Genomic DNA, 25,602 nt, shown 5'->3' with positions numbered 1-25,602 from the left:
ATAAGACAACTTTCCCCATTGTGATGTTGCCACAACAATGCTGGCTTGAGCTTGGACTAGACAGTGTGCGCTAGGGAGTTTCTGATGAAACTGCTTCTGTGAGCTGTGATAGATAGTGGCTTCATGCCTTGCTTACCAAATTTGTACTTGATCTTTAAAAGGCTCAGGGAACAGTCAAAGGTTGTTCTTAAATCAGCTTCTGCATAGTCTGAGTTTTACAATAAGGAGATGCTGGCCTCATGCAGTCTGAGGCACTGCTGTCCCTGCCGTGCCTATTTCACAAATAGTACATCAGCTGATTCCCCAAGATAACGGTCTGGTATCTACTTATCAGCAAATACATCACTTAAAAGATAAAATGAAGTACTGGAAGATCTTATACAAAAAATAAAGCAGATGTAAGGTGAGCACCTGACTGAGTAGCATATCTGCTTTTTTGGGGTTGCATGTTAGCACTTGAAGCTGTGAAATGCTGTGTTTTCATGTGATGGTTTAAGTGTTTTATTGATTGTTTCAGGGCCGAAATCTTGCAGATCTCAGAAGGAGTCAGCCTCGAGGGACTTTCACGCTGAGCACAACGCTGCGATTAGGCAAACAGATTCTAGAATCAATAGAAGCCATTCACTCTGTGGGATTCCTGCATCGTGACATCAAGCCTGTATGTTGTTTTGAAAATTTTCCTTTTGGTTGTATGTCTGTTCTGCTTGAGTCAATAAAGACAGTCTGAATATGGGCAGATCTCAGCAGATACATTTAGGTCTCCTTGCACACTGCCACTGACACATTTGCTATTTTCTATAAATACAGAATAGTAATATAGTACTGTGCTTCCTTTAAGTGCATAGCAAACTAGCTTGTATTGGCAGAGGCTGCGCCATGGTGGGTTGGTAGCTGTCAGTCATACTTGTACCACTCAATATCCTGTGATGAAGCAATCTAGTTCTGAATAGTCATTTGGAGCCCAACCAATTATTACTGTTAAAGGAGTTCAGAAAGGAAGTCTTGCTCCGTGACCCATCACTTGAATAAATGCTATTTCATACATTTGACGTAGCTAAATCATCCTCTTAATCCTTTCTGAGCAATTGCCAAAAAATGGAAGCACAGTTTCCAGTGTCAGAAACACACTCATGTTGGTCATCTGCCTAAGTGAAGGACAGTAATTCCAAGTTTCTCTGTAGAAGCCAGTCCTTTTCTTACAGCTCTTCGCTGCTTGACCTCAACACTTGTTGCTACACCATACCCAAGACTACCTTCCTTCCAGTAGATTCATTTGCTCCTTTTAAAATCAGCTGCTTTTAAATGATCAAATTCAGCTGAAAATCAGTCACTGATGTGATTGGCCACAAATCCTTTAGCAGCCATCCATTATGGTAAAGGATAGAACTTAAGGATGGAGGTTAAAAAAAGGAGCTGCTTCATATGCTTGTATTGGTTTATTTACTAAGAAGCAAACTCAGTGGTTTTTAGATGCCTGAATATTCAGATAGATTCAGGCAATGCAATACTGTGGATGATGATTCTGGGAGTTAGGGCAGAATAATGCAGGCTAGAAGCTGAACCATGAACAGAAGCATTTGTCTACAGTAACTCCAGACTGTTATGCAAGTGATGGAGCTCTCACTGCAGAGCTAGTGGTGTTAAGTGTAGCTCTTTCTCAGAGCAGCTGAAATTTAGCAAAGCTAATGTGAATTTTAGTTATTTTGAGACTCCACAGACTCTTATCTGCAAAGTGAACTTCTTAACAAGGCGATGATTCTCTAATCATGATTTTTAAGGTGCATCTTAAAAAGTAATCTCTTTGACTTGTTTCCATCAGAGGCACGTGGAGCTATATGACAAAGTTTTGTTAACAAATGGCCAGTCTTACCGAAGTTGCTGGTATTAATTTGATTTTTTTCTTTCCTTCTTTGCCTAGTCAAATTTTGCCATGGGCCGCTTACCTTCAACATACAGAAAGTGCTACATGTTAGACTTTGGTCTGGCCCGTCAGTATACCAACACCACTGGGGAAGTCCGGCCAGTAAGTAAATTTCAAGGAATTTTTTTTCCATTTCTGCAACTGATTAGGCATGGAAAGGTTTTGTGGTTCTATTTGTTTTGTGGTTGTTAAGTTTGGTCATTATATTGGACTGCATTTTCTGCAAGGTGAGAAGCAGCAGGTGACTTCAGCTGAGTTGAGGATCTAAGAAGGGATGCCTGCTTTTGTCTTAAGAGGGATGTGGCTTTCTTTTTTTTTTCTTTTATTTCATTTAGGATGATCAGGTTTGCCACAGGCTTGCGATACTTACTGAGTAAAATATGGACTGACAAAGAGAGTGAGCCCTATGCTGGCCATGTAACTTATGTAGCCCCAGGGGACTGGTCTAGTCCAGTTCTCTGTGTTCTGGGGAAACAGGTTGGTGTATTCTTAAAACTTTTTATAAAAAAAGTGTTAGAAGTTAAAGGCTGACCTGATCTCTGAGGCTGAGCTTACTGTAAATTGCAACCTGTATGCTGTTCTCACCCTTGCCTGGTTTTGATTTTGTATATATTGCCCTTGTCCAGATTTCCTAGCAGGAGTATTTCAGTGTGCCTGCTTGGAGTGAAGGTAAGGGCAGGGAGCATAACTTGTGCCATGTAACATGGGTGTTATCATTAGTCCTTTTACCAGCACTGTGTCATCTGGTGTCACTCATAAAAATATGTAAAGCTTCAAGATGGTCTAGGTATCTGTCAGAGAATTCCTAGATTTATTTCAGAACACAGTGCAAGCAGAGAGGCTCAAAAAATCTCTGTTTATCATCCTAGGCTTATACCTTTTGGTCTGCATACCTTTTCCATCTGCAAGATAATTGTTGTTCTGGAAAATGTTAACAATGTGCGAGCTAAATACAGAGGCTCTGTAGTGCAGGGGATGGTTGGGAGTGGGAAGAAAGCAAAGGAGCAGATCTTGTGTCTTTAGTAGATGAACATACCTGGGGGATTTTTCTTTTATTTTCTTTTCAGTTGGACCGTGCAAGCGTTGACTTTTTACCTGTAGATGGGAGCAGCTCCAAGGGCTGTGCCTGCGTCTTATCCTTTAAAAGACACACATTATGTACTACTGGTCTTCCATGTCAGTGCTGTTTAGTTTGGGGATAACCCTTCTCCATATTGCCCTTTACAAAATGTAGCCCCACTCCTTTCCTTTTTCTACAGTCAGAATTCAACCCATCATGTATTAAAACTGGCATTTGGTTTTCTGCAAAATGTCTTAATTGCTTCAGTGAAACAGCTGTGGTTTATGTCTGTATTTCAAGTCCATTGTTTGAATACTGTTCTTTCCTTACAATTAAAGAAACTAATTTTTTCAGATGTATCTTCTTTTGAATCCTCTATTTTTTTTCCTTTCTCACTCTAATTTAAAATTACTTCACTTTTGTTTTCCTCCCAGGCCCTGTTTTTGGAAACAGCTCTACATCCAGCTTTGGCATTTTCCAGGGCAAAAGATTCTTTAGCAGTGTCTTGCAAACTGTGTCCTGCTTGGGTTGGTGTGGGTGAGGGGGGGAGGCTTCGTCAAAATACAGGACTTGGAGAAGGTTGTTTGTAATTCTGGTCAATTTGGTCGTTGTTGCTTGCTTGCCACAGATGGATCTCATAGAAGAATGAATGACATATAAGCTTTTCCTAAAAAGATACATGCAATCCCCAGAGTGTTGGGGGTATGCTCTGCTGAAAGGGGTAAAATGTCTCAGTTTGTTTGGGATGTAGGAGGATCTTATGGGGTACAGTCTCATATATTTGATGTACTTATTCTCCAATGCCAAACTTCAGGAGGTGAGGCTTTTTGACAGAAATGATACAGTAAAAACCACATAAATATTCACTTCAATGCCATTTAACTTTATAAAATAGTCACCAGGCTGTTCAGTCCTTTTGTGTCCCTGCTGCCTGCAGACCGAGAGATTTGTCTGGAGAAGCAGATTGTGATTGCTGCCCAAGTAATGCACGGAGGATTAGGAAGGAGATGAAGGGTGGTATGAAGGCAAGTGAAATGAGAAGTTTTTTGTGGGGGTTTTGTGTTTGTTTGGTTGTTTTTTTTAAATAAGAACTTTATAAATTATTTCACCAAAGAGATTATTTCAATCCAGTAAGGTAGATTCTTCTTTCTCCATTCTCTTTCTGTTCCTTTATCCACGAAGAATACAATTTCCAGAGTTATAACATGATTGTTTATAACAAGAACCTAGTTTCTTTGGGATTTGGTTCTGAGGTACAATACACAACATAGGTAAGGGAAGGGGCTCACTTTCTTATTTTCTGAAAGCATGTCTCAATTTTGCTTTCAGTCATATTCAATTATTAACAGACGTTTTCTGCTCAAGTAGGTTCTATGCAGTTTCTTACAGTTTCAGAAGCATTGCCATACTTTATGAATAGTACCATAAAAAGTATTAGCTGTTTTCATATCCTCTGAAATTCATAACCTGAGTCTTACTTATCACCTTTTCAGAAAGACTCTGAATTACTTTCTGGTCATGAGCCAGGCCTCGAGCATTTGTTGTTTGAGTTTGGGGATTTTTTTAACTTATGACTTGCCTTACAATTTTTGGTCACTTTTCTATTTTGAAAATGGGAGAAGATAGTGATTCTGTGGAGCAAAATCCTCTAGAAATCTGTGCTGGCACTGGTTTTCTGTATTTATTTTAGGTGCAATTAACTGATGCCAAACAGCATTCATTCTTTTTTTAATGTAAAGGCAAAAAGCTGTTTAGTAGACAGATAGCATGGTCTGTCCCTAAAAAGGTCTCATTCTGATTTTCTAGAGATTGATTAAAGCTTTCTACTCTGCATGGTCTTCATTGAGCATTAGTTTCTCCATCCTCAGCTGTTACCACTCTGGCTTCCCAGGCCTTCTTTTAAGGGCTGTCACAGTAGCTTTTACCTAGACAGCTGTTATTCTACTGAGTTTCTGACAAGTGCTGTTATACTATTGTATCACTGTGCACTACAGTGATACAATATTTGATTTGTATGTTTGTAGAGAGGGCAGCTACTTGACAGTTCGACTTGATTGCTCAGCATTTATGAAGTTATGGGCCACTTGGTGAAATTAAATCCAAATTTATTCTGAATCTGAATTTATCCTGTGCTTCTAGGAAAACAAAACTGATCTACCTTATGTGGGATGCTAATATTAGCACAAATGCTACTCCTTGGAGAAAAGCTATTGCCACACAGATTTGCTTTCATGGGAACGGTCTCATCTCTACCACTTGCCCATTACCAGATGTTGCAAAGTCTTCTGGATAAGTCTGTAGAAACTTACATTGATCTATAAAGACAGAAGATGGTTGGGGCCAGAAGGTATGTAAGGAAGCATCAGCAACGTTTTTTCCCTCTGTTAGCAATCAGGGAAGCTCAGCTGTTCTTGACAGTTTCCTTAGTTGATATTTCGCTGTGGGTTGTAGAAGTCAGTCTTTGGACACACAGAGCAGATGTGCATCAGTCATGTAGCCATTTGGTGCCCATTGTGTGCTGGGAACTGCTTAGGGTCTGGCTGAAGGCTGTTACTTTGGCTACCATAAGCATTTCTGGCATTTGGATCAGAGTCAACATGCTGGCTAGCAAAGGGGACTTTGGCTATTGTGAAAAATGGGACAGATTGCTAATGCAAAAAGAAACCCCCTAATCTTTCCAGTGGGTTTTGTTTTCAAACACTTGCAAGGACAAATAAATGAAGGAAAAGACAGGCAGCTTGCCAAAACTGCTAGAGGAGATGCTAATTTCTTTACTGCTCCTCCTTTGCCCTCCAAGCCCCATTCTCTCCTGTTTAGAAGGTGGCAAATTCTGATTAAGATCTGTCATCTGTATTCAGCAGGGTCTGTTTGACCTGAAATTTTTCATTTTTTACGGGAGCACTGTCAGTGATAAATTCATACAGTATTCCTGGTCCATTAAGCTTAGTAACATCTTTTGCTGTTCAAGACTTGTATATTTTCTGACAAAAGACAATGGAAAAATTACTTAGTTACAATAAATAGGGCCATGTCCAGGGCTGTGAGTCTCCTGACATCCCTTTTCTAGGGAATATGTCTTAATTTTGTGCACAGCTGTAAAGCTTCAATGAGAAGGGATTGAAGGGAGAGGGATTCCAATATGCCTGCTCCCATTCTGCCTGTGGCTTAAATACATGGTGGTTTTGGTATTCTGCTGTCAAGTAAGAATGTAGAAACTCCTGTAGGAGAGGAAGTTTTTGAACCTTAGACTTCGAAACTTTGGGTAAGTGATCTAATGCTGGTGAGAGGAATCACACACAGATTCACAGAACAGGTAAAGTTGGAAGAGAGCACAGTGGGTCATCTCTTTAGACAGGGTCATCCTAGAGCACATTACACAGGATTGCATCCAGATGGTTCTTGAATATCTCCAGTGAGGGAGACTCCACAATCTCTCGAGACAATCTGTTCCAGCGCTTGGTCCACCTGCACAGTAAGGAAGCTCTTCCTCATATTCAGCTGGAATTTCAGGTGCATCAGTTTCTGCCCTTTGCCTCCCATCCTTGCTCAGCACCACCGAGAAGAACCTGACTCCATCCTCTTGACACCCTCCCCTCAGATACTGATATCTTTTAAAAATTAATATTGCACATGCCAGATTAAACACTACATGTATCCTACCTGTAGGGTATCCATAATTGTCTTTAGGACTGGAGGCAGGTTACCAGAGATGAATAGAGCCAGGGATGCTATTGTTATGGTCCGTATGGAATAGGATGATGAAAACTACACAACCTTTTTTAGTGCCTTTATACAAATCTAGATGAGATAACAGTTGATGATGTGTAAGATACCAACCATCCAGTTTCAAAGAAGGTATTGCAGATCTAATCAGTATTTAGAAGACAGTAATGACAAACTCGTGTGAAGAGGGATTGAAAAGATTGAAAAGATATGCACAAGAAGATGAATGTAAGGAATTTTATAAAAGTCTGTAAAATACTAGTTAATACATTAATACTAGTTAATAGCTTATGGATTCAGGGGATACTTTTCTGAGAAACAAGTCTAGTTTTCTCTTCCTGATTTCTTCCCATTCCCTTACTCCCCTCTGCCCATAAAGTCCATTTTGTGGAGAATCCCAAGACCTTCCATAACAAATTTGATACCACAGGATGCAGAGATCTTTTTCTAGGGATTTAGCTATTATTTCCCCTAGATGCAACCTTCTTCCATGGTTCAGACAGAGACATGAGCAATCTTATTCAATTTGATATCCTGGTTGTATGACCCACCTTTGCCATGGTGCTTACATGACCCAGTGTAAGCAGTCAGTGTCAATGCACATCTTAGGACAACAGAACGGAGCAACTGGGGAATGAATTGAAAAAACTGTGGTTTTTTTTTTTTAATTTGCAGAAGTAGCTTTTATGGAAAGCACGCAAGTTAAATTTTTCATCTTTCATTAATTTTTATAGCAGAGAGCTGGACTAGCAAATCTTTGATATGGAGAGCTAAGGCTGAGAAGAATATTTGAACTTTAAGGGGGAAATAAACATAAACCTTGCTATGCAAATGATGAACAATGTATGCTTATATAATGGAGATGTTCTGAGTCATTAAGGTCTTCTGTGCTAATGTAGGTCAGGTTTTGGACAATTCCTTGATCATTACTGGTCTTTGCTTGGGTCTGCTAGTTTTGTCACTGACATGCAGTACAGAAAGCATTACACCTTTCCTCTGTCTGTGACACCCTGCCTTCAGAAATGTATTCCCTGTGGCTCCACACTTATTAATTGAAAATGTTCAAGGCTTTAGCAGCTTGGTGATAATTATTTGATAATAGAGGAGAGGCTATTTTTTTCTTGAAGTCTCTCTCCCATTGCAGGATATGGCACTGGAATGTTCTGCTCAGCAAGCACTTTATTTTAGCTTAGTCAGCTGCAGCTGATTAGATCTCAATCTCCTCGTGGCTCAGACTGCACTGCAGTAGTTTTCAGTGCCTTGCTGGAGAGACTGTACATGTGCGAGGGCGGCTCTGTGAGTCAGTGGGCAGAGAGAAGATGTTGTAGGCAGGACAGTGCATAGCCTGTGTAGAAGAGCATGAGGGAGGCTGCAGAAATGTGTTGGCTAATTGAGAAAAAGGGTATTTATTTTCCAAATGTCTGTGTGTAGTGTATAAAATAAACTTCACTGCAGCGAGCAAGGTACTAGAAGAGGAGATTATGGTATGTTTTTCTACTAGGTAGTTTTCCCCCCACTGGAAAATGAGCTATAAAATAAGACAAAGGATAGTAACTTCTACATCCCGATACCCCAAAAATTCAAACATAGAAACCCAGTAGTTTTATACTTACTTTGTACTTGAAATATATGTAAATCCGTAGTATTATGTAGGAGATGAATGTTTTACAGTAGAATAACAGATTTATGGAGCTGTAGTACTATATTAGCTTAGGAGGGGATATAATTTTTGTCTCAAACTTTGTGTTATAAAAAGGTAGTCACAGGAAAGGCTGAAAGCACAGCATAGTCACATTTGTTCACACAGAGATGAAAAGGAAAAAGAATGGACCTCAGTCTTAAAAAATATTGCACATTTAATATATTATAAAAATGCAGTTTCTGTGGGAATGGATTAGTTATAAAAAAGATCAACATGAAAATTTTGTTAAGGTTCTTGTTACTTTCATTGTTGGAGTAGCAAATTTGAACTTGAGAAGGGAGATCATGTTCTGGTTTAAAACATCACAGCTACAGAAAGCAAGTGCAGTTGAAATTAGATGTATGAAAAGCAGACTGGCTGATGGATTTGAAAATCTTTTAGCATGCAGGGATTCTTGTATCTTGTTACAACTACCTACTTATCTGCTTTCCTCTTCTGGAAGCCCTGGTTCGGTGAGGGTGACCTCAGATCATCTACCTGAGGTTATTGTTGGTTTTATTTTATGTAGCACTCTCTAGTTAGAGCTCTTGTGCTAAAGAAGTGAGGAAAAAGGAAGGACGACTCGGGCTCAAATCCTATATATGCCTACAGGGGACTTAGATCCCATTTTCCATTTCTGAGTGCCTTTACCGCCAAGCTATGGGGGGGTTACATTTCATCTGAATGTGTCATTCCTTCTGGTCCATGCCATTCCACAGGAAGCTCTGATTATTCTTCCCAATGGAGAACACAGAGAGGAACTTTAAAACTATTACTGTGGCTGGTGGTGAGGAAACAGGGGCTTTGCTCCCTGGGCACGGGAATGTTGAGTTGGATTGCAGGTCAAGTCTCTCCATCAGATAAGTGCATTTGCTGCCAGGTCATACACTTGCTCTCTCTTGGTAATAATTATTCAGTTATTCTGGGCAAAAGATATCCTTTCTAACCTGTATGTTCTTAAACTTGCATCTCAAAGCACCCTGTGGCTTAGGGATGAGGGTGTACTCTGGAAGGAGGGAGGTGTGGGTTTGACGTCTATTCAAGGGATGGGGAGATTTGAACTTAAGTCTGCTGCATGTCAGTGATTGCCACAACTGTCTTTTGTCTTCTTCATTTTGATAGAAAAGGACCATCAGCTCCATCTGACTCCAGGAAAGTGTTAGGAGCTGTAAATCCCAAATGAGATGTGACTAACACTCTACAATGGTCTCTAAAGCATTTCCATTTCAGCAATTCCCCTGTTCTGTGACAGCACATGAAAAATTTATCTTTCTTACATGGCCCTCCTCATGCTTTCTGTGGAGATATTCTGTGCTACTGGTTCCCCTATGGGACCTTGCGTGTAAGAAAGAAGTGCAGTTCTGAGGCCAAAATTCTCTTGTTAAAAATCATGATAACTGAATAATAGGATTACAACTGAAATAAGCTTTTCATTGAAAAAAAAACCCAACTCGTTCTTAGCCTTGTTTCTAATGTGATAAAGGCATTCTTATCTTCAGCACAAATTCAGGTGCAGGAATTGCATGATGAGTGGTTGGTGCATGCTATTTAGAAAGACAAAATTGTCTTTAGTTATGCTAAAATCCATTGGAAGTTTTGAACTCTCCTAAAGTAAAATAGGAACTGTGGCATTTTAACTCATCTCCTTAGGGTCTTTTGCTTTGGAAAGAATAGTAGGAGACTTAAATAGCTTTCTCAAAACTAAATTTCATGCAAAATTTATGGAATTGTTAGAATTTGCACATTTTTAGGAAAGAGGAATAGTAAGACTCAAATGGGAAACTCCATTGTGTCGATTGCTTTTGATTAGTTGATTTCTGTTGGAATACATATCTGTCAGCTGAGGTCTTTCCTCAGTTCACTGAATTGAGTTTTAAGGTTATATAATATATTATAATATTAGCTCTTGCCTCTGATCAGGGTGGCCCTCAGATTTCCACACTGTGCCATTCTCAGATAGAATGACAGCTCATGTGACCTACAAGCAGCACTGACTTTCATCCTGCTCTTTCTCAAACCCCCATTCTGCATCCCCCCACAGACAGCGGAGACCCTGCTCTTTCTAGGTGGAGCACTGCAGAAGTCATCAGGGAAGGGGAACATGCCTGAACTTGGCTGCTGTGAAGCCTGTAAAGTTGACAAGCCAGTGATTGTATGGATACTGATGGTGAGAAAGCAAGGTGGTGGTTGCAGAAAAAAAACTAATACCTTGGATGAGAACCTATGACAATTCAAATGGGGAAGGGGACATAGCTGTTCATTTTTAGAAACCTGTGCACTAACGTTAGAACTTGCTCTAGATGAAAAGGGCAAGAGATAAAAAAGAGCAAATCCCCTTGCTGGATTTTAGATCAGTTTGTTTGGGGGAGGAAGGGAGGTGTGTACCTCAGATAATTTTAGAAAGGAAAATCACGGTAGAACCATACAGCTGACCTGCAAAGGTTTGTATGCATTTCTGCTCTCACCTTTGTTATGACGCTATTAGGTGTGATATGTGAGCAGGGGGAAGGTAGTCTCTAGAGGGACCCCTCTCACCACTTACAGAGCACTCACAAACCACACAGGCTCACTCAATGCTTCGTGTCTAAATTCAACTAAATATGGTGTGGGCCAACAGCCCTGGGAAGGGTGCTGGGAGATGGCAAGAGCTAAACAAGATGCAGGTTTCTGTTGGGATACAATATTGAATTGTTTTTTAATTCATTTCTGTTTAATTTTTTTTTCTCATTTTGTTGTTTTTTTATCATGTTTTTCTTTGGGTTTCTCTCTGTTTTACAGTTCTTTTGGGCTCTTCTTTTGAGGCTGTGTTTGATGCGTTGGCTTCCCATCCGCTGCTCGTAACCATCTCTGCTATGAGTTGTGAGTGAGCCATCACCATGCTTCTGGGTTTTCATTTTGTTTTGTGCTTTTGTTATATACGGAAGTCCAAATTACACCTTGTTTTCCTTTTTTTCCTCATGATATGCTTGTTTTTCAGCAGGATCGTGACAGCTACCTAAATGTGATGCAAAGACGTAGAACAATTGGGATTCTGTCTGAGGGGCTGGCAGATATTTGGGTGGTACCAGAGACTGTGATTTTGTCACTTCTGTGGTTTCAGAGGCAAGGGGAGGGGAATTCTTTCATCTTACATTTCTGGGTCCAGCTTCCTCTATTCATTTCTGACTCCCCATTGCAATAAAATATGTTTCTATCATTAATAATTCTACAAAGTGGTGCTGTTTAAATTAGCAAATCAAAACACATATAAGAAGTGCAGATTTTGTTCCCAACAGAAGAGGTGGAGATGCGTGTCCCTGCATTTCCCCCATGAGCCTAACTGAAGAAGCAGAAGATTTCTAGAAGTCACAGAGATTCTTCCTTTTCATTCAGTTAAAGCTTTCTTTCACTTTTCGTGCTTATCACAACCTTATAACAACAAGTTATTTCAATCCAAGATGTATCTCCAAATGCCTTCCATGATTTGTGGCATTTTCTCTCTCCCCTTACCACCTTCTTGTCGATCTGTGCTAACTTTCTTTTCATGTTCTTACTGCTGAAAATCCTTTTCCTGGTTCCAGGAGAGATGAGTTAATGATCTTAGATGACAGCAGGCTTGCCGGGGACAAAGGTGGTGGGTCTCATGAGGTGTTTGCACAGGCTTCCAGAAAGTAGGGGAAGAACCAGTGGTCATGTTCCATGAGAGTACCACGGTCTTAAGAAACAGCAGAAGGAAAGTACTGGCATACAAGTTTTTGGGAAGGAAGCTGAAAAGTGGGACATTCAGAATATCAGTCTAGGGACCAGTGAGGCAAAAGGAAAAATTCTAATCTCTATGAAGGAACATGGTATAAGGAACTGGGATTCAGATTAGTGAGGAAATAGAAGCACTCCTCAAATAAAGGGAGTGTACTGGAAAGACAAACTTCATATGAATCACAAGGGAGACACTGTTGGCACTTGAAATACAAATGATCATGAGTGTTTGACCTGGAGAATGATGAAAAGCTGATGGGTGGAAAAGAGCACAGCTTGGAACAGTGCATCCACTTCATATAGGATTTTGTTACCTGGTTCTGTCTTTGTGAGGTAGTCTACATTGCAATGCAGTGAAAGGAACACAGAGTATGGTTTTTACTCTGTGGTAGCGATATAAGACATTTTCCCAAACTAAAACTCGTTTTAAATCAAGCTTCTAATGTAATATACTTCATATCTGTGACATCTCCCCAACAGCACTGTGTAATAAAGTACTTCAGCTTTGTGGTAGACACAGCATGAATGCAAGAAGAGATATACTTTATAACATTTTTGATAGTAATACTGATGAGTAAAAAATTAAAAATAAATCATGCATAGTTGAATATTGTATTTCAACTTGCTACCTTATTATATATTCATCATTTTTGGGATTCAAATCAGTTGAGTTTTATAGGATGCCATGGTCTGAACCTCCTAACTGTAACAGTTTCTATTCTGTGTCAAATGTGGATTGGTCTGGACAACAAGGATGTTTTATCCAGGCTCTTTTCCACCACTGGACAATGTTGTGGTGGGATGAAATTTATTAACTGGAAGAAATGAAGTGTGTAAAGAAATCATCTGGAAAATTAATGTTGGTGAATTCAGAACAAAAGTCAATAACAGTTGGGTATACAGCATGTGCTACAACAAATGCTCAGGCAGGAGCTGTTTGTTTGGATGAAAAACAAGGTATCTCCACAGCCTGGGAAATATTTGATTGAAGTGATTAGTGACACAGTCAAAAAGCATGACTAATTGCCTTATGACTGGCAGAGCAATCAAACATCGTTACAGGAGGTGCAGCCTTTATGAGAAAAAGATGCTGTTACACAGTTAGCATCTACCTGTTTTGTTTAAAGGACTCTGAAGGTCCTGTCAAAGCAATTGCAGTCTTGCTTAGTTGCAGTACCCTTCACTGGGGTACTACATGAAAGAGGACTAGAGAGAGAGAGCCCTTGGGGTTCAGCAGCAGGACTGGCTTGGGGAGCAGCCAGTCATGTTGGCTGTGGGACAGATGCACAGTTAAAAGATGGCTGGGTTTTGATTTGCTTCTGAAAGAGGAGGGAAATAACATTTGGAAACTGCCTAGCATTGGTTTCAGAACAGATCTAATTAAAGACTACAAAGATAGCCTGTCTGCCAGAAATAGTATGTATTGATCTAAAATGATTTTCAGAGATGTTGCCAACCATACTGAAACCAGCACACGTGGTATTTGGTTCAGTACATACACAGCTGATAACTGAAGACACTGAAGTCAGGAAAGAACATGAAAGACAACTTCCATGGACTGCAAACACTGAATAATATTTGTTGTGAAAACATTATGGATTACATGTTAGAATTGTTCACAACACACTCTTATGTCTCATGAAAAGTATCAAAGTACCATTCATAATAGAAAAGAGGAATGTCCTCTTGCTTTTGAGTATGTAGAGAAAATTTATGGTGTCAGCTGGTTCAACAGATGTATTCCAGTGGCCAGTATTCTGCTTTTCGGGAACTCACATCAGTGAATTCACTGGAATTCTGAAAATATTTTGCAGTCATTTGTCAGTGAAAATCCTAAATTGCATGCTCTGAGAGAAATGAGGTAGAGGAACAGCAATACAATATCTCTGCTATTACCTGCTGCTAAATAAGTATCTTATAGCTCAGGCTGGTGTACTGCAAGATTAAATGCTGCATTAAGTGCATGGGATGTGCACAGAGGTTCTCCTTGTGGAGTATTTGATTAGTGTAAAGGAGTTGTAAGATAGACTTGCAGCTTTTTTTGCTTGGAGTCACTGTAACTTAAGAGCTGCATTGTACACCATACAGGTGTACATGTTCATGGCATGGTGTTGATGAACTTGCTTAACAAACATTTGAAGTTCTATTCTTTCTGAGAATGTTGAAATTCAGAGCAACTTCCCTGTACCCAAAAGGAAGCAACTGAATTGTACGTATTTAAAGTGGCAGAAGGGTGCCCTGGAACAGAAGTACAGAGTTTTAGGTGCAGTTTTGAAAGCATAGGCACAGCTTAAAGAACAAATGTGAATCAACTGACCTACATGGGACAAGTTACTCAATTAGACTTGTTATTAATGTGCCCAGTTTTCTTAGGATCTTCATTATGAGTATGTTTACTTTTTTGCCCAAGCTTAGCCTTAAGATGGAAGAAGTGTGGGCCTGAACCTGGTTTTGCCACAAGAAATTTGAAAGCACTCTGTTAACTCGCATTAACTCTGGTACTTCTAGTTCAACTGAAAGGATTTGGTGGATGTCATGATTTAAATGCAAGTTTTTCAGAACAATGGCATCTTCATTAAGTGAACTCACGTGGATAATGTTCTTGTGGAGGCAGCAGTAGAAAGAGCTGGAAGAGCTACTCAGCTCCTGAAAGAGAAAAAGCCTCCAGGTTAGAGGAATAGTCACTGGAATGCCATTCCACAGCCACAGTATTGAGCCTTCACTTTCCAAATACAGGAAATGGAGAATCAGAGAAAGAGAAAATAAAGATGCATGGTCTAAGATATACTGGGAAGAATCTGGAAAAAAGTAAGAACTCTGGAAGTCAGAGGTTCTTAATTTGTTGAAGTCTTGCAGAAGATGTCGACAAGCATTGTCAGTAAATGTGTATGGTCATCTGCCTTGTATCAGAGTAGGCAATTCCTGTTCTCATCCTGACCAGGCTGTCTTCAGGCTTTGCTTAGCTCATGTTATTCATGATTCAGTTTTGCACTTGCACTTCTTTACTAGCTTTTCCTTTGACCTGGAGTTTAAAAAGGAAAATATGATCCTGGATAATGTTCTTATCTCTATGCTTAGACTATTACTGTTCTAACATATCACTGTAACCACCTTGCCTTCTCTGTAAAATAATCTTTTCTAGAAATGCAGAATTGGAGACTGCTGTCTGTTTAGCTGGCTGCTAGAGCACAAGAAGGCAGTAAGAGCTTTGTATCTCTTGGGTATATATGGAATAACAGTATAGACAAGAAGTTCTCAGGATTTAGCTGCGCAGGGGATTTAGTTGTCTGCTCTGTCTCTGAGATTTTCTCTTGTCTCCCTTCAGCCCCGCAATGTTGCTGGTTTTCGAGGAACGGTCCGCTATGCCTCTGTGAATGCACACAAAAACCGAGTGAGTATTTTCGGGTTATAAGGAGTTGAGAGTAAGATTATTTCCCCTCAGAAACCTGTTTTCAGGGGCAGGGGAGTAAGAGGCAAGAGTTTTGGTTTGTTATCTACAGAAGTTAGTGTATCAGATGATTTCCATTAGGTGGTCAAGGTTGTAAAATGAAAATTATGATTCTGTTATTGGATCCTCTCTAGTTGGCAGCCTTAATAATTGTAATTATTGCATTATCAGACACTTTTTAAGGGCAAACCCCACACACACTTAAGGGGAAATCTGAGTAAGTGCCAGGCTGCTTGCTGCTAGTTTCTAGCAGAACTCAGCTGAGAATTACCAAGTGCCAGGTCCTAAAATCCATTCTTCACCTGTAATTTTTAATATTAATGTCGTGCTGTCAGGTGAGGAGCCACCTAGTTAGGGTTATTTTTCCTTGAAAAGAGCCATTATTTACATAGTGTCTGGCCTGTTTCCTTCTAAACACTTCCAGAAGTCTTGTTCAACATTCTTCTCAAAACGCTCCTCTGTCCTATTTCGATAATGTTCCTTTGCAGATGGTAAACATTAAGTTTGGACAATGCTCTCAGGCCAGTGGTGTGATTTTTGGGGTGTCCTGTGCAAGGCCAGGAGTTGGGCTCAATGATCCTAATGGGTTCCTTCCAACTCACCATATTATACAATTCTATGATTCTAAGTTATGCTAAGTGCTTGCCAGATGGAAACTATCAGCCCTCCTGCATGAGGTTTCTGGCTTTTCTTGTGCTGAATCTGTAGAATGACCTGTGACATATAAGGAAGTGTCAGGTTCTTTTAAGGAGAGAAGTTATTGTCTGCAAAATGTGGAAAGTGTGATGTGGGGAGGGCAGTTGAATGCCATCATAAGTTCTCTGTTTCCTGGGAGACACTGAGAAACCTGAAGTATAATTTTTGGAAGAGCTGAATAGTGCCAGCTGTAGCTGGTATCAGCTGAATGTATATTTAGACACAAAAATTGCTGTATAATGCAGGCTATTCTGAGAAATCATGTTCTAGACATTGGATGTTGAGCACCAAAAATGAATTTGTATGCTTTGGCAATTTCAGCCTTAACCTCCATGTTTCAATTTCCCATTCACTAGCCCAGGAGGAGAGTGGTATGTGAAGTGTTATAAATCTGTAAACTGTTGTGATGCATGATGGCAAGTGTTTTGCAAAAGCCCTTGAGCAAATATTATCTTGTGAAAAGAGTTTGAATGATATTTAAGCTTAGAAATAATAATAAAAAATATGTCCTACACAAATTTTGGGATTTTTTTTCTTAATCTAGGTTATTCCACATCCCATTAATAAGTATTTCACTCCGTGGAATATTCAGTGAGGGACAATCCTACGGAAAACTTGTGCTTTCTTGTATAGATAAAAAACCCTTTGCTAATATATTCACAAAAATGAAAACAAATGAGGTTATTTAGGTGACTGTATTGACGTTGCCAAGTTTAATAAAAGCTTGGGTTTGTGTCTTAAGTCTTTAATTTGGCTTCTTTAGTCATTGAATGGGAAGTATGACTTCTCTTCCTGCCTTTTAAATGAGGCAGCTCATCTGGAAAGCACACCTGGACTACTGAGCAGAGTGGAACTTTGCTCCTCAGTCTTAGTCTCTCTTTTCTTCAGGAGATGGGTAGACATGATGACCTGTGGTCCCTCTTTTACATGTTGGTGGAGTTTGCGGTTGGTCAGCTTCCATGGCGAAAGATCAAAGATAAGGTAGGAAACCTAGTGTCTGTGCTTAAGAGAGGGTGTTCCATAATAATTTTAATTATTATGACTCTCTATTATTTGTCCTGCAGCTCTGTGCAGCTTTTTTCTAAAGTAAAGCCAGAATCTTCTTTTCATCAGATCTTGCTGCAAGATGCTAACCTGGTTTTCTGATGCACGGAGTGGACTTCTCTTATTTGGAGTAGTTAGACTTTATTTTAATGCACATTGTTAATCATATTTGATCAAGTGATACTTACTTTGTTCTTGAAAAGCAAAAAATAAAATGGAAAGACTGAGCTGTCCTTTTGACAAATAAAAAGAGCCTTTAGAAAGACAGGAGGATAATGCTTTGCTGTGCTAAACAAGCCAAATGGGATTTGAAATCAGAAAGTTAGGCAGAATAAACCTAGCTGTTCATGATGTCTTGGAAACACTTTTTGCTAGAGAATAAAATCCCTGGAAAGAAGTAGATTGCCTGTGCAGAAGGCTCTGCTAAAGGGACTCTGGGGAGTGTTTCTAACTCAGGATTCCCCTTTGACTTCTGCCTGCACTAATCAACCTTCTTGTGCTTGGGACAGCAAACAGAAGAAGTGTATAGACACTGTGCTGGAAGAGGCTGTGTTCCAGGAATAAGACTAGGTGATATTGCAGAAGAGATAAGTCTGTATAAATGTGAAGCAATAGAAGAGATTCTTGGCTCTGAGATTATTTTTTTTTCCCAGGAGCAAGTTGGCATGATAAAAGAAAAGTATGAACACCGAATGCTGCTAAAACACATGCCTTCAGAGTTCCACCTTTTTCTGGATCACATTGCAAGCCTAGACTACTTCACCAAGCCAGACTATCAGGTGGGAGCCTTTCTTTGCTACCAGTATGGTGCATGGCACTGCAGGTTGGTGTTTGGATTTTTTGAAGATTTCCATTCATGTGTTTATATCTGGCTGAGAAATACCTTTCCTAGGACCAGGAAAAAAAGGCTGAACTGTACAGTTCTCCAAAATCTCAAATGTTTTTTTTGTCTCCTTCCACCTCACTGTCCAAAATAATTCTGTATTCCACACCAAAAAACTCTTCCCAAACAACACTGTACTTCTGGCTTTAATTAAAACACAAAAATTTTGAGGTACTCCAAATGTCACAGAATTCTAGTGCAGCTTGCCAAGATCTGCAAAGAGCCTATACCAGCGGCTCGACCGTGCCTGCCAACCCCTTTGTTTTCTTGCAGACTCATATGGGCCTTGGCCATTATTGTCTCTTTCTTTAATATTCATCTAACATATAGATTTTCCTCCCATTCAGTGTTTGCTATCAACATGTATATGATCAGTTATGGTAGCTCAACTAACACAATATAACTGGAGCAACTTGATTCTGTGCACTTTTTTTTTATCACGGTGGTTTTCTCTGTACATTAAGACAGAGTGATGGAAAGAACATTTTATTAGCAAATCTATGCCTGCTTCTGTTGCCAGTGCATAAAATGAGTGGGAAAGTGGTAGGAGGGTGTTCCAGCAAGCTCTCTCCAGCAGTGCTTTTATGTTTTAGCCATGTACGTATTGTAGCGTAGCAACACACACTTTTAAAAAATTAAAAAGAAAAAAAAGGCAAATACTTTCCAGATAGTGCAGTGGAAAAATAACGTTTGCCACTAAGATGAAGAGCTGTAGAGGGATGGAAGGGGACTGAGAAGATGCAGAGGGAGCTGGATTTTTTTGACCTGGAAAAGAGAAGTCAAAGAGGGGATCTGATTCCTGTTTTCTGCTGCCTCAAGGACAGTTCTGGGGAGAATAGAGGCAGCAAGGGAAGTTGTGACTAAATCTAGGGGGAAAAAAATGAGAATGTGGGTTCTTAAATATGAAACAGGTACCTAGAGAAGCTGTGGAATTTCCATTCTTGGGATTTCCAAAGATTGACTGGATGAGGAATCTGATCTGCATTTTCAGTAGCTCTGGTTTGAGCAGGTGGTTGGATTAGAGGTTTCAGAATCTCTTTTTGAACCTACATCCTCCTATATTCTATTCCAGTTTAAAATAATTGTGTCGTAATGGTACTGAAAAGCCATCCTTGAGATGGAAATGGAGGGAGATGTTTTCAGACAGTTCTAGGTCGTACAAATCACAAACAGCTCTTTTACAGTAGGGGATTTGACTGAAGCTGTGAATTGCCTCTTTGCCTTCAGTTTCCTGCAGTTGCAGCTTGGGTAAGAAGCCTCCAAAAGGGAATTCCCCACAAAATTCTGCAGCTTGCCACTTAAAGTGGCTTGACTTGGAGACCTATTCCAAACAGCAAATTCTCCAAAGAGCTCAGTTCCAGAGATGTCTTTATGTTGATTTATCTGGATGTATTACTGTGGAAGACTTTAATCTTTCACAAGGAGGCAATTTACAACTTCAGTCAAATACGCTAAAGGGGGCCTGTGAGAAAGATGGGAAGAGATGTTTTAGCAGGCCCTGTTTCAATAAGACAAGGGGTAATGGTTTTAAACTGAAGGAGGGTAGATTTAAACTAGATATGAAGAAGAAATTCTTCACTATAAGGATAATGAAACACTGGAACAGGTAGAGGTTGTAGATGACCCATCTCTGAAAACATTTGAAGACAGGCTGGAAGGGGCTCTGAGCAACCTGGTCTAGTTGAAGATGTCCTTGTCTGTGGTAGGGGGCTTGGACTAGATGACCTTTAAAGGTCCCTTCCAACCCAAACCATTCTACGATTCTAACTTATCCAATCTCTGTCTGTGTTCAGCATCCACCATGTGACAGGGCGGCACTACAGCTTAAGTTCTTGCTGTAAGAAGAACTGCTTTCTTCTGTTTGTTCTACATTTGCCACCTGCCAGCCTGATTTAATGCCCCTTACATCTTGGTCATGACTGTGAACTGGTGCCTCACTTCTTTCTCACTCTCAACCACAGAATCCTGAGCACCTGGGACTGTTATGTGCAGTTTTCCAGTCCACTTTTCTCCTTGTAAGGTTTTTACCTTTCATCAGAAGTATAAAGGTTTCAGAGAAAGCTGAGAAGACTCAATAAATCCACGGAATAATGGTAGATTAGGACAGTAGTATCCTTCAGCCTGTGAAGAAGGCTGTAAAATCCCTAATGGCCTGCAAAGTCAAATGCAAGAGGTACAGAATAAGTTATAGCAGAAAGTATCAAAAGTTGTTTTGACTAAGTGGGTCCTTGATGGCATGAAGGAACACTAAGAATAAGACAGCTGAACCTGAACTTCTAATTTTAGCATGTGGTTTCTTACTTCAGACTGCTTCAGTATCAAAGGAATGGAAGGTGGCAGAAGCAGTACCAATTTTTAAATAGCTTCAGAAGATCCCAGTCCCTGACACCGACATGTCCATCACAAAGAATGAGAAGCTGTGATAAGACTGGGATTAGTGGACATATGGGTGAGGATGATCTAGTGAACAGAAGCCAGTAGGGCTTTTATAAGGGCATCTGTCTACAAATGTGTGGACTTCTTGCAAGTTATCTTTGAGGATGTGGGGATATTAATTTTGGAAAGACATTTGACAGTAGCAGTCAAAGCATTGCCAAAGTAGCAGTCAGAAGAATCCTAAGAATAATTAGAGTAGCATTAGAGGGTAAACAGAAAATATCCTTGTATTACCATGTAGATTTGTGTGAAGCATACTCTTAAATACTGTCTGCAGTTCCATTCCTGCATATCAAAAAGGATATCTTCAAATCAGAGAAGATGTAAAGAAGGGTAGCAAGGAGGCTCAAGATGGATTCAGATATGGAAAGACTAATTAGATAGGACAGTACACTTTGAAAAAAAATAAGAGTACTGACATGTGCGTGACATCTTTAAAATCAAAGGCAGAATGGCAAGAAATGAATGGCAAATTATTGTATTCTGCTTCTTCTGGTATGAAAATAAGAAACTGTCAAATAAAATTAGCAGGACTCAAGTTGGAATGAGTAAGGAAGGTAGTTCACATAACTGGTGTGTTCTTTGCCAGAAGATAGGTATAGTCTGAAAGTTTATGTATTCAGTAAGTAATTAGGCAGATTAATGCCCATTTCCATCTGGGTTAGAGGGGAAATGGCATTGTTGTGACAGGAGGCTAACAAGCAGAAACACAATCCTATCGTATTTAACTGTCACACCAGTAAAATCTCTTTCAAGACAAAGAAGCTGGTACCACTGTCACGTCATGTTCACAGTGGAGAGGCATTACATGTGCCTTGGTCAGACCAACAGTCTACTGTGGAAATTCTTTTAATGAAATGTTGTGTCACTGCAGGAGTGGAGCACCTAATTCTGGGGTTCTAGGTCACAAAAAGGAGGAAAAAGATGGCTCATCTGAAAGCTGCAAATAGACATTTTACTGCAGTTTGGTGGAAGGTAGTAGGAAGTGATAGGCTGTCTTGTCCTTCCGATCATGCTGATAGAGAGAACTGGAATATAAATACAAACAGAGTGTTTGTTCATGGTAATTTTTATTCATAACTTAGTGCTAATTCTATACCATAAGCCAAATGTATTTGCCACCACACTTTTTCTCTCTGTAGACTTTAGACTGAATCCTGTCAGTTCTACATTATTTAGCTAAATAATTTTATTAGAAATATAGGACCTCATAGCTCTGTTGGTCTATAGCATCCAGTTTCCCTTTGACAGCAGAACATCAGATTTCTCTGGGTAATGCATTGCTGCATGGAACACTGTTGACAGTAGTTTCATTCTCTCTTAAAGAATATCAGTTCTTAGGCAGCAACAAGCATAAAGCACATCAGCATGAGCATTTGTACCTGCCATCTTATAAAGAAAATTGTATCATCTCTTTTACAGTTTTTTTTTCTTATGCAGCCAAATGTGTCAGGCCACTTTGTGCATAAGCATAATGTAGGGCTCCTGACCAAGCATTTGAGCCAGACACTGCAAGGAATTTGCATCCTAGGACTGCATATTCCTGTTGTATTTGTTTCTTCTGATAGTCCTTGAACTACATATCAAATGTACTGTTCTGCACATGTCTCATCCACAGGAAAGTTGAGCTGAAGTTATGGATTTAGATTTGGAGTAACAAGGCAACTGCAAGATTTCATCAAATCAGTTGCAAGCATTTCTTTTATAGTTTTGAAGAAATTTCATTTATTGAGCCAAAACCAGCCTAAGAAACAATCATTACCATTTTATAACATTATCTTTCATTTCTTAGTACCTTTTTTTAGGCAAACTGGAGATTATAAACTACACTTAGTCTGCGTGTGCATACTTTAGATTTTTGGTGAGAGCCACCCTCAGCTACTTAACATAAATCGTTCTTGTAAATCTATTCCAGCTAATCATGTCCGTTTTTGAGAACAGCATGAAAGAAAGAGGCATCACTGAAAATGAAGCCTTTGACTGGGAGAAAGCTGGTACAGATATTTTGTTGTCCACTAGCACCTCAACTCCACCACAGCAAAACACCAGGCAAACAGCAGCCATGTTTGGGTGAGTGTCACAGTTTTGCCAGTCAGACTATGGTCAACAAGCTCAGTAATAAGTTTGTTTTTGTAAAGATTTCAAGACCATTATGATCCTTGGAAGTTGGGCCCTCATGGCAGCCACCACTTCATTTGACTTCGTATATTAACATATGTCTAAGGTGGTGGAACCCAGGTTTCAGGTCCTTGTTGTCTTGAAAATGCATTTTCTACTGGGGGTGAGTGTGTGGGTTGGAGTCACATTAAGGGATGTCTGGAGACCTCTGAGCAGGATCAATGGAGCTTGTATATCATGCATATTATATGGCATACATGCCTGGAGCTTCTGTGAGAGCACCTGCTTTGAGGTGGGTTTGTGATTGACAGTGAGCTGAGTGCAGCTGAGTGCATGTACTGGTCACATCTCTAACACAACTCCTAAGCCTTTACAGCGTGTTTCATGTGCTGGTGCAAAGGTACACAGAGATTGATGCTCAGAAGTGGAGGTGAGTCCAAACTAAAAATGATGAGGTTTGGTTCACTGGTCTGTCTAGGTGCTTTTGAGGGGGCTGGCATTGGGGGATAACAGTAATCCCTAGTAATATTACAGAAAATAAAAGCTATAAGGCCTATTAAGCCTCATTTGCTTGTGCAAAGGGGGAAGTTTCTTCTAAGCTCAATACTGTGTGATGGGCACTTCTGAAGAAGCTTTCAGCCTGTGTATCAAGGGTCCCAAGATGCTTCCACTGATACAACCCACTGTCTTTGTGAGTTTACGTTAGATGTTCTGATTCAGGCTGTCGTATCTGGGATAAAGCTGGTCTGCCTGTTTTTCAACCTGGTCATACCCTAAAAACTGCTAAGGAGATCCTGTGAGGCAGTGTGATAGGCCTCCTTCTTTATGTACTGATAATTTGTATCATCTTATCTCTTCCATAGGGTGGTTAATGTCACTCCAGTACCTGGGGACTTGCTTCGTGAGAACACTGAGGATGTCCTACAGGGTGAACATCTGAGTGATCAAGAGAATGCTCCTCCCATCCTGTCAGGCCGGCCAGTGGAAGGTCTTGGTCAGACTCCAAACACCGCTTTCAATGAGGGTGAAGTTTGGGAAGAGACAGATGTGAATCGCAACAAACTCAGGATCAGCATCAGCAAAGTAAAGAACATTCCCTGATCTCCTGTGGCTGTTGGATTTAGGGCAATGGTTCCACAGACTGCTAGAAGCCACTCAGATCCACTGATGTAACATGCTACATAGTGCAGGCCAAAAAGCACTGAGGAGTTTCCTTGTGGAAAGAGGAAATGACAAACAATTTTTTCACAGAGTAAAAGCCGTTGGGATTAATTTGGATCTTTATGCAAGTGACATTTTGGGGGCCACTAATGCTAAAGTGAATCTTTCTTACAATCATATAATTATCTAGGATTTTGATACCTCAAGCAAGAGAATTCTAGTCCTTGCATAGCTGATACAATATCAGAAATGCCCCAAGCTTGGAAATTATAAGCCAAAAGTTTATCGTGTTCCAACCTCTTGCGTAAATAAATTTAATCAGAGGTGTCTTCATAAGCTGTATTTTTCTGTATCTTGAATCATCACTAATTTCTCTCTTCCTTTTTTTTAACTTTCCTTTCTAAGGGTAGGACAATCTATAAGGAGCATCTAATGATGGTTTCACCCCTGTGAAGAGTGAGAGAAACCATCACTTAATATTCTCATATTTCTGCATTCCAAAATCATATTGCACCTTTTAGCTTGCATGAAGTGTATACTTCAGTTGATTTTCCTCATAATCTGCAAGATGTTTCTTAGTCCTTTCATTTAAATCTTACTTAATTTCTTGGAGGCATCCTCATTGAGTGATGATAGTATAGTAAATGTTAAGTATAAGGATCTACCAGTTAGTTTATTTATTAGATCGGCTTACATATTGTAAGTAAGTTAGTATTTGTATCAGGACATCAGATACATATATAATGTGTTAGCAGAGAAACATTCATCAGTCTTAAAGTGTTGTTAGGGCATATTGGATTCATGTCACAAACCTGTCTTTAATGGACATTTGTGGACTAGCATGTTAAATCTATCAGTCTTCTGGGTCTGACCAGAATTCACTTCAGTCTTTACCAGTAAAAAGTTAGTCCTTATTTCAGCAATGTAGATATCTTTGCAATCCTTAGTCTTATTAGAAAAATCATTATGCATGGACAAGAAATAATCTTATCTAACTTGCTTAAAATTCTCCAGTGCAAATAATTCGGATCAACATGTTATATGTATGGAATGTTAGCAGCAGCATCCCCCAACACTGGGAATTATGAACCAATTTCAAATCACTTCTTCATCTCTCGCTGGCACATGAAATAAGAAAAGCCTGGTAGAGAGGGACAGTTCTGTTCATACAACATACAGAAAAATCCTGGTAACTTCTGTGTATTTTTCTGTTCCTTTTAACCACCAGGTACCTTGATGCTTTCAGTCAGACTGAGGTATGCACAGGGGAGTCCTAAATGTCCTTTCTGTGTGCTAGTTCTATGTCATGTCTTAGGTACCCAGCGCTGTCATTCACAAGCCCTATCATAAAAGCAGTTAGAGGCAGGAGGGGTTTCTACAAGATCCACAGCATAACCAGGTGACTCTCCCACCAGGGAATATGCTATTTGTTGTCAGATTACTGGTAAAGCAACTTACAGAGTTAGTCAGCATGGCAATGAGCACTTCAGCTCTGACAAGTCTGTGCTACACAGCAGTCTATGCAGTAGACCTCAGGGCATCATGCTCTCCAAAGCTTTCTCTCCCTGGGGGTTGTTATCTTTAGTCTGACTCTTGGCCTGCCTTGCTTTGCCAGACCTATTATCTTTAGTCTGAGTGTTCTCTGAGAGAGAATAATTTTTTATTTAAGTAACAGTCACCATATGAAGAAAAAAAG

At 39.9% G+C, this 25,602-nt stretch overlaps 1 protein-coding gene across 5 annotated transcripts in view; it reads left to right on the top strand.

Annotated features, from left to right (window-relative positions):
• TTBK1 (tau tubulin kinase 1) overlaps window positions 1-25,602 on the top strand; it is a 108,600-nt gene that overhangs the window by 38,131 nt on the left and 44,867 nt on the right. For 3 of the 5 annotated variants that reach the window (XM_051793029.1, XM_051793030.1, XM_051793028.1), the window contains exons 5-11: window positions 518-658; window positions 1,919-2,023; window positions 15,446-15,511; window positions 17,153-17,245; window positions 17,962-18,087; window positions 22,543-22,697; window positions 23,609-23,828. In XM_051793029.1, coding sequence (XP_051648989.1) covers window positions 518-658; window positions 1,919-2,023; window positions 15,446-15,511; window positions 17,153-17,245; window positions 17,962-18,087; window positions 22,543-22,697; window positions 23,609-23,828 — 906 coding nt within the window. Of the gene's footprint in view, window positions 1-517; window positions 659-1,918; window positions 2,024-5,120; window positions 5,329-11,191; window positions 11,245-15,445; window positions 15,512-17,152; window positions 17,246-17,961; window positions 18,088-22,542; window positions 22,698-23,608; window positions 23,829-25,602 lie in introns of those variants that run through there. The other 2 variants (XM_051793032.1, XM_051793031.1) reach the window with 2 other exon arrangements.

This window comes from Manacus candei, unplaced genomic scaffold, assembly GCF_025592945.1.
Source record: "Manacus candei isolate 608988 ecotype Guabito, Panama unplaced genomic scaffold, ASM2559294v1 h1tg000035l, whole genome shotgun sequence".
In the NCBI taxonomy this organism is placed as follows: Eukaryota; Metazoa; Chordata; class Aves; order Passeriformes; family Pipridae; genus Manacus; species Manacus candei.
This window is presented reverse-complemented; position numbering and strand designations above follow the sequence as displayed.